This window comes from Hemicordylus capensis, chromosome 4, assembly GCF_027244095.1.
Source record: "Hemicordylus capensis ecotype Gifberg chromosome 4, rHemCap1.1.pri, whole genome shotgun sequence".
NCBI classification, from domain to species: Eukaryota; Metazoa; Chordata; class Lepidosauria; order Squamata; family Cordylidae; genus Hemicordylus; species Hemicordylus capensis.
Genome location: NC_069660.1, coordinates 81,088,281 through 81,104,339, shown reverse-complemented (window position 1 = coordinate 81,104,339; position 16,059 = coordinate 81,088,281). Strand labels below are relative to the sequence as shown.

General features: G+C 42.2%; 1 protein-coding gene across 5 annotated transcripts; it reads left to right on the top strand.

Annotated features, from left to right (window-relative positions):
• Positions 1–468: 468 nt before the first annotated feature.
• Positions 469–15,924, top strand: KCNA2 (potassium voltage-gated channel subfamily A member 2). 5 transcript variants are annotated; one of them, XM_053245708.1, is made up of 2 exons: positions 469–607; positions 2,408–15,924. In XM_053245708.1, the coding sequence occupies exon 2, from the start codon at positions 2,540–2,542 to the stop codon at positions 4,037–4,039; it is 1,500 nt and encodes a 499-aa protein (XP_053101683.1). In that variant the 5' UTR covers positions 469–607; positions 2,408–2,539; the 3' UTR covers positions 4,040–15,924. The 5 variants fall into 5 exon arrangements, with proteins under 5 accessions (XP_053101683.1, XP_053101684.1, XP_053101681.1 ...); XM_053245709.1 differs by having other exon boundaries at positions 498–607; positions 2,411–15,924; XM_053245706.1 differs by having other exon boundaries at positions 515–1,062.
• Positions 15,925–16,059: the final 135 nt, after the last annotated feature.

Sequence of the window (16,059 nt, the reverse complement as noted above, 5' to 3'; positions counted from 1 at the left end):
GTTTGGGGGAGGTATGTGAAAGATGTTAAGCACAGATGACACTATGATCTTGTGTGATAAACACTGCCATCATGATTAGGATGTGGGCATAGAAGAGGGAAAATTTAGATTACGGCCAAAATAAAAAAGATTATCCTGCTTGGAGAAACATTTCTTTCCCTTTTTCTCTTGATGATTCAGCTTGACTTTTTGTAATATCAAACAGAGAAAATGATGATCTAAAAAGCAAGGTTAGGTTTGTTTTGTTCCATTTTATGTATATCAGGTTGACTGTATTTGATCCAGAGTACACTTGCCATTTCGCATTCAGAAATATTGCCTTAAAAATCCTCAGTTCCCAAGGGGGGTGGATTCTCTTAGCAATTCAAAGGAAGAGGGAGGGGTAGAATGGAGCATATTATAACCTTCTATGATTTTACATTGGTAAACAAGGGGTTAAGTATAGCAGTTGAAGGCTGCAAGCTTTGTCAGGGTTGTACTATTTTTCTAATGCATAAGGAGAAGGGAGGCTAGAAGCCAGGAGAAAAAGGGAAAACCCAGGGAAAGAGGATTCTGAAGCAAAGCCTGAAGGGATAATGATGGTGGTGGGCATCCAGAACGATAACAGGTCAGGTGCATGCAAAAATCTTTGTCTTAGGGGCTCAGACTAAAAGGTGGAATTTAACTTGCCTCCCCTCCCTTAGTTCTTGAATCCTGACTCTGAGTGGGTAAGGAAGGCGGCTGTCTACTGCTGAGGATGGGATGCCAGGGAGTCTCTCTTGGGGAGGAAAAAGCCTTTGGTTGGGCTTAGCAACAAGAAGAAGAAAATCCACTGTCCTGAGAAGAGGGCTGAACAGCCTCCTGTGGCTATCAGTGAGCATCCACTTAAACCAAGGCAGAGGCTGGACAGCTGGCTATGCAGTGTTGTGCTGAGGACGTAGAAATCTCAGGGGGGATTTCTGGCTGAGACATCGAGCCCACATGGGGTGTTCTGCAGGTGCTTAGGGCTGAGCCTTCTCAGGACATGTCCTACAGACAGAATGAAGTCAAGTGCTTCTCCGATGTGGACCCGGCCGCAGCCGGGTGAGCTATGTGTGGCAGAGAGCATGATGCACTGTTTCCTTTGCTGAGAAGAAAGATCAAGACAGAGACCACATTGCAGAGGACCCTGCACCAGCCAGGCTGCATGAGCGACATAAATGCCAAATGGTGTGTAGATTGCCACTTTTACCCTCAGCAACATCTCTCTCTCTCTCTCTCTCTCTCTCTCTCTCTCTCTGCATGTATGTATCTTGTGTATGTGTGTGTGAGATAGATGCAGCTCTGTTTTTTTATGCTGCCACAACTGCTCTCCTCATTTCACCCAGGATAGCGAGAGCTTGCAATACAGTTCAGGGAAGGAAGACTGTTTGAAAACTGGGTCTTTGCAGATGCTGTTTAACCACCTTTCCATTTCTATCTTACTGCTGGTTTTCCAGGCAACAAACATCACACTTCTTGAGGACACTGGGGACATCAGGGGTTGTGTGGTTGTGTGTGTGTGTGTGTGTTTTGCTGAGTATAGCATCTTCCCACTATCATACAGAAGGCTTTCAATTGAGGCAGACACTGTCCTAAAGAAAGGGCTGCAACAGCCACCAAGAAGCCTTTCTTCTGCCCGGTCTCATTACTAGATCTAACCTCCACACACCTCACCTCCTTACCTTCCTCCCTCTTTCATATTATAAGAGGGACTTGTGGGAATCCTGGAAACAATCTCTCTCTCTCTCTAAGGTCAGATAATCAGTGTCAGAGATACTGAGTTATGCTTCTTCAGGTAATACAGGTTGTTTTTCATTTGCTGCTATTCCTTTGGCAATTCTAGAGAGGCATCTCAGCACAAAAATGCAGCAACCAAAGATAAACAAGACAGCACTTACAGACTAGAGCAGGGAAGATCCAGTGGTGGGGGTGGGGTAGAGAGAAGAGAAGAAGCAGACTGTATTGCAAAAGTTGAAGATGAAATGTGTAATGCAGCATGCTAACATGTAGGATGTTGTTTGATGCAATAGAGACATTAATGTTTATCTCTCAGTCTGAGCCACCAGAGTATTCCTAGTGGTTAATGCTGAAGTTTCAGGTGCCTCATGGGTAAATCTTAACGCTTTAGTGGAGGACAAAAATTCTGGGCAGTCTTTGAAGTTATTTGAATAAACTGTGTGGGCTGTGAAAAAACAAGTTGTGATTTGCCAGTGAGAAAGCTTTCCTCATTTCTCCTTGTATTTTTAAACATTTCCTAAACGGCACAGTATGCTGAGGAGAGATTTTTTTCAGGCTGCATTGAGGAGGCAAATTAAAACCAGTCAAGGCAAAGCATGCATGTGTATATATTGTTCAGAAGCAGAAAGAAAGAAAAATCCTCATATTATTGTTTATTTTTCTCTTTCAGCAGGACAGGCTTGTTTTTAGTCTTTTCTCCACATTGCCATCATCCAAACACATGCTTCAACGGATATTAGAGTTTCATTGAACCTCCTTCCACCACCGGACAGTGAGAAAACTTCTCATTAAAGGCCTAAATATGACAGTTGCTACTGGAGACCCCACAGATGAAGCAGCAGCTTTGCCTGGTCACCCTCAGGACACCTACAACCCAGAAACTGATCATGAATGTTGCGAAAGGGTAGTCATTAACATTTCGGGACTGCGGTTTGAAACACAGCTGAAGACACTAGCTCAATTTCCAGATACCTTGTTAGGAGACCCTAAAAAGAGAATGCGATATTTTGATCCTCTCCGGAATGAGTATTTCTTTGACCGAAACAGGCCCAGCTTTGATGCTATTTTGTACTACTACCAATCTGGTGGCAGGTTGAGACGGCCTGTCAATGTACCCTTAGACATCTTCTCAGAAGAGATACGGTTTTATGAACTTGGGGAAGAAGCTATGGAGATGTTTCGGGAGGACGAAGGTTACATCAAGGAAGAAGAACGGCCTTTACCAGAGAATGAGTTTCAGAGACAAGTGTGGTTGCTATTTGAGTACCCGGAAAGCTCTGGGCCAGCCAGGATTATAGCAATTGTCTCTGTCATGGTCATTTTAATCTCAATTGTCAGCTTTTGCCTGGAAACTTTGCCTGTGTTCCGGGATGAAAATGAAGACATGCATGGCAGCAGTAGCCATTCGAGCCCTTTTTCCAATAACACTCTGGGGTCTCATCAGCAAACATCTTTCACAGACCCCTTCTTTATAGTAGAGACACTCTGCATAATTTGGTTCTCCTTTGAATTCTTGGTGAGATTCTTTGCCTGCCCCAGCAAAGCCGGGTTCTTCACCAACATCATGAACATCATTGATATTGTAGCCATCATCCCCTACTTCATCACACTAGGGACAGAACTAGCAGAGAAACCAGAAGATGGCCAGCAAGGACAGCAGGCCATGTCTCTAGCCATCCTCCGAGTGATCCGTCTGGTGAGGGTGTTCAGGATCTTCAAACTCTCCAGACACTCCAAAGGATTGCAGATCCTGGGACAAACCCTTAAGGCCAGCATGAGGGAGCTGGGTCTCTTGATATTTTTCCTCTTCATTGGTGTCATCCTGTTCTCCAGTGCTGTCTACTTTGCAGAGGCTGATGAGAGTGAATCTCAGTTCCCCAGCATTCCAGATGCTTTTTGGTGGGCAGTGGTTTCCATGACAACAGTTGGCTATGGAGACATGGTCCCCACAACCATAGGTGGAAAAATAGTTGGTTCCTTGTGTGCCATTGCAGGTGTATTAACAATTGCCTTACCAGTGCCGGTTATAGTGTCCAACTTCAACTACTTCTATCACCGTGAGACAGAGGGAGAGGAGCAAGCTCAATACTTGCAAGTCACCAGCTGCCCAAAGATCCCTTCTTCCCCTGACCTAAAGAAAAGCAGAAGTGCCTCCACTATTAGTAAGTCTGATTATATGGAGATACAAGAAGGTGTGAATAACAGTAATGAGGACTTTAGAGAGGAGAACTTGAAAACAGCCAATTGCACCCTAGCTAACACAAACTATGTTAACATAACCAAAATGCTAACTGATGTCTAGTTAATTAAAAAAAGCATCCACCCTGATAACATATTTAAAACTCAAGTGGAACAATTGCAGATGTTGCATAATACCTTGCATTGTAGTTAATACAATATGTTCTACAACGTGTATCGGTTCTGCATGGAAAGCAATAGTTGTGTAAGTGACTCTTTTTAACATTTGATGCTCAATAAGCTTTCATGCAATCTTTTTTCCATCACAGAATTCTGGGTTTCCAACTATATGGAACATTTAAGGCAAAATTCAGTCACAATACCAGATGAAAGGCATTTGAGGGTGGGAAAAACTCTCCCCATGTAAACAACAGTAACTAACAAATGCCACTTAAATACATATCATATAATAGAACTCAACCCATGCAAAAATATATCCCAAGGAAATAGTATGCAACTATAACATCTAGCTTCCAAGCTTCAGGAATTATACAAAAGGTCATGCATAGTTTAATTACTGGAACATCCATTCAAATTACTTTTAAGGTCCAGATTTCCAGATCAGAAATGCCAAAGGGAGAATATGCCATGCAGGGTCATACTTCTGAACCAAAAATGCTGCATTGGATTCTTCCACTGCAGCATGTCAGTGTGAGGCTCGCGGGAGGCTCTGTTTAGTAGGACATTTTCTGTTGCTTTGGTCGAGATACATCAAGAGCCTGGAGACATTTTTTTTCCCCTTCCAAAAAACAACACATGCATTTTTTTCTGGTTTGGGGGTCACCGACCTATTCAGAACTGAAAAGCATCTTGTTTCAAATGCTGGAGCAACTAAGCAGTGGCCTAGAATATATTTATACTGCAGTGAAATTTAACCAGTATTACAGTACAGCTGCATGGATATTTGTTGCATGGATCTTAATATTTAATACACAAATATATCTATTTTCTTAAGTAGACTATAGGATATTCCTGTTTATAGGGTTTCTAGATTCTCCTGTGGCTCAAAAGGAAATTCATGGACATAAAAGGCAAAAAGCAATGGGTTAGGGAAGGATGAATGCTGGCCACAAATTTGATAAACATGGCAAATGCCCCCAAATGTTTGCTGGCATGAGTATGCAATCCAGGGAAGGTGTTATAAGGATTCTACACCAGTCTTCAGCATGGAAGGAGCAACTGATAATTAATACTGGTATCATGTATCTATAGCTGTCCAGAGATGGTAAAACTTTCAGGCTTATTTCTGATTAATGGATCTCTGGATGATACTGTCAAGCAAATATTTGATGTGCAAGTATATAAGATCAGAGCTCAGAGATCATTCATAGTGCTTACAAGAGAGACAGATTGAGATCCATAGCTAATGTGCAAAGGTACAGAGTACCAATTACTTCATCTAAACCAGTGCATTGTTGTATACTGGATCTAGCTTGAAGTCTTTAATGCATCTTCTGGCAGTGCACAGGTTTATGCAATAATGTCAGCCCAAGGTCATTTATTCAGGTATGGGCCAATTTGTCCTTGGGAAACAGGTCTTAATAGAGCTACATCCGCTAGCTCTTAGTAGCTGAGGAAGTGGCTGTGTGTGAATATGTGTGATGCATGGCTTAGGAGTTAAGAGTTCTCCACTGGGATGTCATGCAATGGACACAGCATTCTATAGCTTAGAATAAAACGGACCAAATTCCACTCTCAGCCAATAAATCTGCTGAAAATGTCCAAGTGTAATATGGTGGCAGAACCTGGCCAATCTCATCTCTCAGAGTCAAATTAGCTGTTTTGAATCAGGCGGTGGCACTTTATTTGAGTGGCATGCTGGATTGGCACCCTGTTGATAGTGCCGGTTTGGCTCTCGGGACAGGATAGTACCTCAATAAAAAAACCATTCTGCTATCAACATCTTGAGAAAGCTGCCTTTGAAATAAATAGGACTATCAGAAGAATGAAATCAGCCCTCCCCCACCACTGCCCCCAGCTCCTTATTAATATTCCTGCATTGTGTTTATGGCAAATTTGACCCTTCAGCTTTAATGGAGGCTCCTCACACTGCATAAAAATCCTGAAGTCCTCAACTGGATTAAAAAACACTGGAGATGTATATTTTGAACTATATATATCTAATTTTAGAACAACTGGGAGTCCTAGAAAGTGTTCCAAACCATTGCCAAGGGAGCACAGCAGAAATTCCCCAACAAGATTTGTTAGTTCCTGCATGTATTACTTAGGTAGCTTGCTTATTGGTCCTGATCTCGCATTGATATGGATGAATGCACTGTGAGGGTCAGTTCACAAGACCTGCTGTGAACCAGCATGTTAAGAGCAGGAGTTGAGTGGATGTGTGCAGAGTCTGGCATGTGGTGAAATGATTGTGCAGTTGCTTCATCATATAGCCAGCTTGCAAGCAATTCATCCTGCTTTTACTGACTGAGTCTACTTTTACCAGCACCCAACTCACTAGCAACAGCTCTGCACTGTTCATGGAAAACACAGGCTGAACTGCAGGCTGACTAGATGCTGAAATTATCACCTGACCACTTTAGCATATGCAAAACTCTACACAACTCTCTCCTCCACCTGCACTCTGAAGAAGTCACTTTGATTGTATGAATTGATTTGGAGTTAAATCTGTGCTTTCATCAAAGGGCCAATATATCCCAGCAATTCTATTTTAAATGGGATATAGCAGATGCATGCAAAATTGGTCCTTTGTTCAGACTTTCTTTTGGTTTTATACACATTGCAGGGAAGCTGACTTTTACAATTTGAAAAAGGATCTTATGTCAAGAGTTCTTTGCAAAGCCTGATGCTAGGTTCTTGTGATAAAAACTGGGCCAATTTCAGCATTCTCTCACACTTCCCTTTTTTCAATGAAAGGCCATTGTAAACCTCTTGGTTGTTGGCTGCAATGTATGTTACAATGTATGTTATAATGGTTCAAAAAACAAAAGAGAACAAAAAAGAAGTAGAAAAAAAGGAGAGATGCCATGATTGTTGCTAACTATATAAAACTATCAGCAGTACTGGACTTTTACTGCAGGATTAGGTCCATCTACGTCATAGTGCCTTGGACCATTTTTGCAGAATGCTGACAAAGGACTAGCTTGGCATTGCATCTCTGATTACTTGCTCTCCAAGTATGCGATGAATTTAAAAGGCTAATTTTGGAATATCTTGCATTGCAGTGAGCAGGAATGGAATAATCCTCCCTATTGCCTTAAGCCACTGCTAAAAATATCCTGTCCTCTCCATCCCTCCATGTGTGTAAAAGGAAGAAATATACTTGGTTGACAATCCACACAGGACAGACTGCCTGTCCTGAACATTAGGGCAAATCTGTCTATGCAAGGATGCATGGGTGAATGGGTTAATTCAGGGAAATTCACTGGGCACGATCTCCATTGTTAATGACAGAGTAGAATCCACAGAGCTCCAGGGAGCTGTGGGCCAAAATTAAGCCTACTTACCTCAGTGGTAGTGGTGGCTATCTATGTCATTGTAGGCTTATGAGAATGAAACTTATCTAGTATGGAATTCTCTTTCTTCAGTGTGCTGCTTCTACTTCTGCTCCCCAGCATCTTAGGCTGTATCCAGACCAGCACTCTTATTCCATTCCATTTAATCACACTAGCTGCCCCAGGACTTGCTTTTGCATATTATCCAAAGCCACATTATTTTCATGCACCTCCCCCTTTTCCTCTCGGAACTGGCTGGCATCCAGACTAATGCTGTACTATTACAATTAACACGTTGCACATGTGCAACATGTCCAATGGACTTCTTGCACATGGGCAAGAAGGGCACATAGCTGAGTGGATGCTCAGAGTTGCACAATTTCTTGCGGTCTCAGTTCACTTGTGCAACAAGGACAGCAGATAGTTTTGCATTGTTCCCTCCAACATAAATGGATTGAGGAAGAGGTTGGACAGCAGGAGGTGCACCACAGGTTGTGCAAGTGCACTCTGTTGTACTGGTGCAACAGTAGTCTGGAACTCAGGCTCCTGAATGAGTGGAACTAGCTAGTGCAACATCTTTGCACTAATGCAACATGCTTGCACGAATGCAGTGTTAGTCTGGATGTCAGCCACTGGGCTTTAATCCGCCCCCTCGCACTAGATTAGATGCAGTGTATCAAAAAGTGTGAGGCATGCAAAGGTGTGACTCTTGAAACGGCATTGGGAACTGGCCATGTGTAGCTTCCGCTTAAGAAACAATCAACTGGAAGAAGTGTGTAAGACAAGCAGGTGTATAAGTGCCATGGTGCAAATCCAGCACCAATTTTCTTTCTTTTTAAAGTGAAAAGATCTGATAATGAAGGAGGAGAGGTGGGATATTCAGGAAGGGAGATAGCTCAAGACGTCCTTTCAGGTCAGTTGCAGAAAAGGTACCTTTTTAATGAGGACCTAGAAAATGTTTGTAATGGTGGGATGGGGGTGGGGGTGGTAACCAGAAGCCCAGAACTAGAATACAAAAAAAGCAATACAGTAAAGCAAGTCATGCAATCTAGTTTGGATTGTACCTCTTCTTTATGCAAAACCCCACAGCAGATCATGTTAAAAATGTTGGTGTGGATGCATCCTTAACAGCTGCTCTTTTACTGCCATCCCAGTGGCCAGATTGCCATCAGAAGCAATGACCTGAAGCTGGTTAGCACCTTCTGAATTTATATCGTTCTGTTCTTAACTATGACCCTATACAACAAGGGGGTCAAACTACAGTCCTTTGGATGTTGTTGGCCTACAAGTCCCATCATCTCCAGTCATAGTGGTGAGTAGCCAGGGATGATGGGAGTTGTAGGCCAACATCTGCAGGAGGGCTGCGCTCCTGCTATACAAGATTTCTGTTCTGAAATAGCTCAATTTAAGAATGCCAGGCTAGTGACTTTGCAAAAGCTGCCATCAGTCAGGCTTCTAGAGGAAATATCTCCACTCCCGGGATGGGTTAAAACTAAGAAAGGCCTCTTGGTACCCTAGTGTAGTATCAGACAGAGCTTCTCGTTGTCTATGAATCTTCTGCTGTATCAGGACCTAGACCAAAATAGTCTGCCTTATATGGGCCTTATCGGTCGTTATCCACTACCACTGAGTGCTGCAAAAAGTTGGCACCCTTGAACTAGGAAATCTAAATGGCCAGTTTTTAATATAAGTTATTGCTTTAATACTAAGATGCTGGCATATTGATTCTCTACATTAAGAGAGGGATTGTGCAATAATTAGATGTTGTGCAGATGGGGAGAGAGGAAGCCAGAAATAAGCAGGAGAAACTTCAAAGGGTTTAGAGCTCTCTTATGTCCAAGGTCAGATTTTAAACGTATGTATGGTTGTTTTGACTATCATATTGCAGTCCAGACACAAGTAACTTTCATGATAGCAGCAGCAAGAAGCCTCCATCCTAACCTACGTGCCTGGCTTCACCCCACCACTCTGCTAGAGCAGTCTTAATGACCTGTACCTTTGCAGAGTGTGGTGGTGCAGAGCTGAAGCTGCAGACCACAGCAGGTGGGAAGGAGCAGATGGTAAGACAGGAGCGTTATGATGAATGCAGAAAGGAGGATGGCAGAATCTGCAGGTTAAGTCAGGCAGCCGTCTTCTCACCATAGAGTTGTGAGGCTTGCTTATGCCCTGTCCAGACTGCAATCTAGTAAAATTGTAGCACCAAATTACCTGTGTCACTTTGGGGATGTAACTCAGGGTCAAGGGCACATTTTAACCCATGCTCTAGATAAGCCTAAAGCAATAAACTGGGGTTTAGCATGTGGTAAACAATTGCCTCCAAAGCCCACAGAAATGAAGCCTCATGTTGGGTGGTCATTCTAGAAAGCATAGAAAAGCAGCCTTGGCTATTTGGGGGTGTGGGGTGGGGAGGCTACTACAGCAGCAACCCAGAAGTTCTTGGGTGTCTAACAAAGATGATGTAACTCATGAATGTGCAAACCGGAGGTGCTAAATTAGTATTCCTAATTTGTGTTAGAGCCAATAGGTTAAATTTCTCTCCAATCTAGATAGTACGGCCTTGTATATATTACTTAGATTTCTATCAGAATGGCCCAGACAGAAGTAGTTGAGGTGAGTGGAGAGTGGATTTAGGGGAGGGGTGAAAAGGAAGGATTTTTCTGGTTAGTCATGATAGGATGCTCCTGGAGGTCTGAGACCTGCTTCTTGATCTGCTGCAAGAAGCTTGGCCTGCCCTCATACTATGTGCTCCCCCTGGACTTGTGAAATGCCTTTCGCTTGTGGTGCAACAGTTCAGGAGCTCAAGCCTGCCTGGAAGCATCACATTCTGACCTGGAATTCAGTTCCCAGAGGTTTGAGGGAAAGCTGGAATGCTTCAGTAGTGAAAGCAAGTCACTCTGCAGATGCTCAGAGGCACTTTGAACCAAGCTGACATTCAGAAAAGACTCTAGGGCTAAGCCCTGTTGTGGCTCTGGCTCTAATTAGGTCATATATATGTGGCTTTATTGATCATTTAAACTAACTTGTTGCAGAGGCTGGACTTAACTTGTCTCAGCTAGTACATGAATAATCTTGCTTCTTCCTTTTAGCTTCCTAAGTCCTTGGCTACACATGCAGTTTAATGAGGTGGAAATAAAAACTTGCAAGTAGAAAACCAGAGCAGGGAAGCTGATGTGCAAGCATCATCATCATCATCATCATCATACTTGCAGAAAGATTTTTTTTTTTACTGTGGGGGAGCATTTAAAAAAAATTATATCCTTCATTTGAAATGGGACAGTCCATTCTACTACCTCTATCTGCTGTTTGTGTTGAATAAACTCAAGATTCTGGCTCATGAGGCCAAAATTAAGGCTGCTAAATCACTGAGGTGCAAGGGGAAGCCCTGCCTCTTCTTCATAGCACACTACATAGGACAGAAAGGTGCTTTGCTCCTTTCCTAACTTGCCAGTCAGGGTAAGATTTCTTGCTTGCCAATGCCAATTAGTGTAAGAGCCAAGAAAGTGTAAGACTCAGGAAAGCAGTACTTTTAACCGAGTTAGCCGATAATCTTCACATCATCCCATCTGTTATTTGCATCAATGAGGGCTATATACCTTTTAAAAAGGAAAGTTTAGAAAAGTCCAGGACCCATAAAGCTCACTGAAATCCACTAGGTTCAATAAACATCCTCCTGTGTTGCTGTCTGTTGTTGCAAAAATAGGGGCTGGGGCTGGCTGCAATACATGGCTGGTGGGCTAGGCTTGATTTGTTGAGTCTGGTAGCTGCAGGCCACCTCCAGCCTCATAGGCAAGATGCCTCTGAATACCAGGTGCAGGGGAGCAACTGCAAGAGAGAGAACATGCCTTCACTTCTTGCCTGTGGGCTTCTCAGAGGCATCTGGTGGGACACTGTGTGGAGCAGGATGCTGGACTAGATAGGCCTTGGGCCGGATCCAGCAGGGCTGTTCTTATGTTCTTATGAGTCAAAGTTGTAGGCTTGTCTTAGAATCTGGGCCAGAAGATAGGCACAAAATGGAAGACCTTTAAATGGAGCCAGTTCTGCCCCTACAAATGAGAAGAACCGTGTCCTCCAGCTTCAAATACTGGTCATACTGAATGCAACAGGGTTGCTGTTTCTATACAAATTGGATTTATGGCCTCCTTCACAGTGCCTATTCCTGGGCACAACTAACAGTACTCAGTCTGTTCTCTCATGTTTTAATGTCCATTTTGAATTGTTTTGGTTTAAATATCACATGCTCCCATAACACACACACACACACACACACAAACACACACACACACACACACACACACACACACACACAATATTTCCCAAGCAGACTCTAAAATCATTTAAAACAAGGTCACGTTTGGATTTTTAAAAACAAATATATAGTTCGGACCTTTCAGGACTACCCATTTTTATTATCTCTTTGGTATGCATAGGTCAAGTGTCTTCCTCAACAAGGCTGAGCTTATGTTGTGGGGATACTACATTTTGCTAGTATTGACTATGCTGTATTTTGTGCCCAGGAAAAATGATTTATTTGCAGTATTTTATTTTGCCTCTGTCTTACTTGAGGGACCCCCAAGATGGCTAAAGACATCCTTAAAAGATAATGGTATAAAAAACATAAAGCTAAAAACAGACAATTCTACATCCATTTGCAGTTGTGGGTTTAGAGTATGGGTGCATGTGTCATGTGCACCCTTTGGATGTCGCCTGTGATGTGAATGATGATGAGTGACACAATATGTGACCTGGACATTGCACTATTGCCTTTGAATTGATGCTTGCAGGACTAGGACAACAAGGTTGAATAGCAGTTCGGCACACTTTCACTAATCATTTGAATGTGCCTCCAATAACCACATTTAAATTTTCAAAATTAACCAGAGAAATGTCATAATGTTTCCGAGGGCCAAAAGAAAGAGTCAGCAGAGAAGCTAGAATTAAAAACATAGATGTTTCTAAAATCTAGGTGTGACCTGTTCAGATCATAAAATCACAAAATAAAACCCCAAACCACATCAAAACAGCCACTGAAAAAAGAGAAAATGAATGCCTATTAAGGTAGACGGATGACAAAATGATCAACTTCCTAAAATCATAACAGCTGTTAGAAAATGTATATAGGTGTACATATCTATGCAGCTATCTTTGCATTGTTTTCTATAACCTGTATAACACTGTGCTATACCTAGAATGGTGTTAAAAGCATGCCGCATGAAGGTTTATAAATATGGGCATAATGTGTGCATAAACCCACAGAAGAAAAGTGAAAGAGCAGGAACTACTTCAAAAAAGGCCATGCTTTGTAATCAAATCATTCATGGGTCAGCTACTGAATTTACTGCTAAAATCTCCTAGCCTTTCTGGAGTTTGCAATACACTAGAGAAGGGCCCAAATCTTGCCTCAGATCCAGCTGCTTTTATAAGGTTAAATTGGCTGAAACATGACACTCTCCACCACTGAAGAAATGGACTAATATCCCTTCTCTCTTTTCTCAAATAACTGAAACCAAATCCCCCCTTGGGGTCTGTGTGAATTCTGATCTGGATCTGCAGTCTGCAGTTTGGACCCATCACTAGGATTTTATTTATGTTACTATGCAGGTGAAGCCAAATTATGAGCTAAGGCATTTGTTTGTTTGCTGTGCACCTTTCACATTTAAACAACTTTTCATTTTCATGGCTCCTTAATAATGGAGGTACCCTAGGTTCCCTTCCACTCCACCTGAGGAACTTGTAACAAAACGGTTTCTAGGCACTGAGTAACAGAGCAAGTGGAGAAATGGGCCCTGAAATAGCATGAATGCTGCACAATAGAGCTGAGTGCATCTTTAAGGGGCAGATGTCTGGCCTAAGGGCAGAGGAAACAGAGGGATGCATTTACTGTAGGGCTGTGGGAATTTTTCAGTGGCCAGCAACACAATTACTCCGAGTACTGTGTTTGTTTTTTTGATCCCACACCCTGCCAAGGAAGAGGAAAAAGGCTTTCAGCACAATGGAAAGAATGGTACATCCAGGCAGCCACAGGGCGATGTCTGGTAATCCCCTCAAGTCCCAGAGCCCTACTGGAGAAAGAGGCAATCCCATTTTAATATTTTATACACCCCGCCTTTCCCCCTCCTGTTTATAGAGCACTTTGCCGCTCTTTTGTGGAATGATGTTTACCAGATGTATTGTGGCCTAAGCATTCTTGGGCTAGCTAGAGTCTCCTTTGTCAGTGCATCTGATGAAGTGAGTACCAGCTCCCAAAAGCAAGTGCTGCAATGAACTGGTCTATCACAAATCTCTTTGTGGGTTTTGCTCCAACAACAGACCAATAGGTTTATCCTTTTAGAATGATTTTATTTAGGGATGTGCACAGACTGTTTGGAGCGGTTTGGTCCAAAGTCAAACCGAATTCGGACCAAACTGCGGGTATGTGAACAGGTTGCATCGAATGATCGTCTGGGACGGTCGGTTCAACGAACCAGCTTGAAGCGGTTCGGAGTGGTTCATGATTGAACCACTCAAACTGGCCTGGGTCATGGCAGTCTGATTCGCAATCTAACTGGTTCTGCACATCCCTTATTTTATTATCTACTGCCTGGGGCTACAGAGTAAGGATCTCTTTCAAGCACAATAGCCAAAACAGCCTTTCATGGCTGATGTAGCTCCCTGATGGCAGGGTCCTCGAACCCACTTTGCAAAACACGCATCAACATGTTCAGGAGCCCTTTGAGCCCCCATATTATCCAAAGTACAGACATTCACTACCCGATTGTGCAGAGATCTCTGTCCATTTGGTCAGAATCTGTTCAAACCCCATTGCCTTTTATGTCTTCCAGCTCATGCTATCCTTAAACTACCAGCAATATTTGCAGTATAGCAGAATAACTGTTGTATCCTATCCAGTTAACTTTTGCAGTTTGTTTCTTTGGACATTTGTCACATTTTGTCATTCAAATGATGCTGTAGAGACTGTGGGGGAGGAGTCAGAAAGGAAAAGGAAGGGAGAGAAGGGAAAAAAGGAGTTGTTGCGGAATAAACCTTAGTTCAGGGCTGCTCAGCTTTCGCCCTCCTGCAGATGTTTACCTACAACTCCCATAATCCCTGGCTATTGGCCACTGTGGCTGGGTATTATGGGAGCTGTGATCCAAAAACAGTTGCGGAGCCTAAGTTGAGCAGGTCTGCCTTAGTTAAATCCATACAAGATTTCCTTGTGTGTATGAGGGAAGCAGCTACAAAACTATTTCTACCTATTTCTACCCAGCACACTACTCTCTTGTTTCCTATGCCCATGCTGGAAAAAATGAAAGGGTATCTGACACCTCCCATCCCTTTAATTTTCATTGTTATGATGAATTCTATTTTCTTTAGAGTCTAACAATTGATCCCTGCTATTATATATGGCTAGAAGTGTTACTTCTTTTCCTTTTTCTTACTCTAGTATTCCCAAGTTAATGTCATTCTCTCAGGCAATTTAAAGAGCTATTCCTTGCCATCTTCTCCTACATAAGTTGCTCTTGCTCATAAACTTGCAAATCCTGGTCTCAGAACACAGAGAAAGACTTGGCTGGGTTTCAGCATTATTATGCTAATTTACACCAGCCCACAATTTGGCCCAATGGAACATTTTAAGGTGGTAGCTGGCAAATGAATCCCTTAGTTGTCATTTATCTTCTCGGGTACATTTTGGCTTCTATGAGATGTCCAATGTTGTGCTATTAAGATTTTTAATTTCAAAATCTATGTGTATGTGTAAATATGTAACAGAACTGTGTGTATTATTTCAAGATTTGTAAGGCTGTTTTCTACTGAGAGCAAAGAATGTAATTAGCCAACTGCACCTGCTTCCCTGTTACCTGAGACACTGCAGATGTCCTACAAAGTCATATTACTAATTATTGCTTGAAATGCGAAAGAAAGGATCTTGGATCAAATAAGTGTGCGTTTGCCTAATTTGAGAGAATCAATAAGAAAAAGAAATCCAAGAAGGACTCATAATAAAGATGCCGTGGAACCGAATCTTTTGTTTCCATGGTTACTGGAAGAATGGGACCAATAATAGTGAGAGGACTTGCTAAAGAAAGAGAACTCATGGGAATGTCGAATCATTTAACCATGTGTTTGCTTGACAAAAATTTAGACACCAGCTGTATCTAAATTGCACAATGTGTATAGAACTTATTGTTACTTACAGGAGTCCTCAGCACTGATTGGCTGCTGGGAGCCGAGATATTCTCAACCAGTAAAATGAATTATTTGTATATAAGGATAGTTATCTGTGTATATGTATATATACATACATACATACATACATACATATATATATTATATATATATATTTCCAAATGGACATTTGCTGTCTGGTTGATCATGTGTGTACATAATATATTCTTCAGAGGATACCACCAATTTTGTAAATATCAGCACCAGTTAAAAATAAATAGGTATATTACAGAGAATTCATTTTGACATAAGATGTGTGTGACAACAAGCGAAGAATAAACTTTTGACAGGCCGGTGAAGTCAGATGTATTTTAATATTTTAAAAATAACCCCTATTACCATGTCTTTCCTCACCACTCTTCACTCTCGTCTGTCCATTCTATTCTTCCCATTCTAAAATATATCTGCAGTGATTTGCTGATGGGAA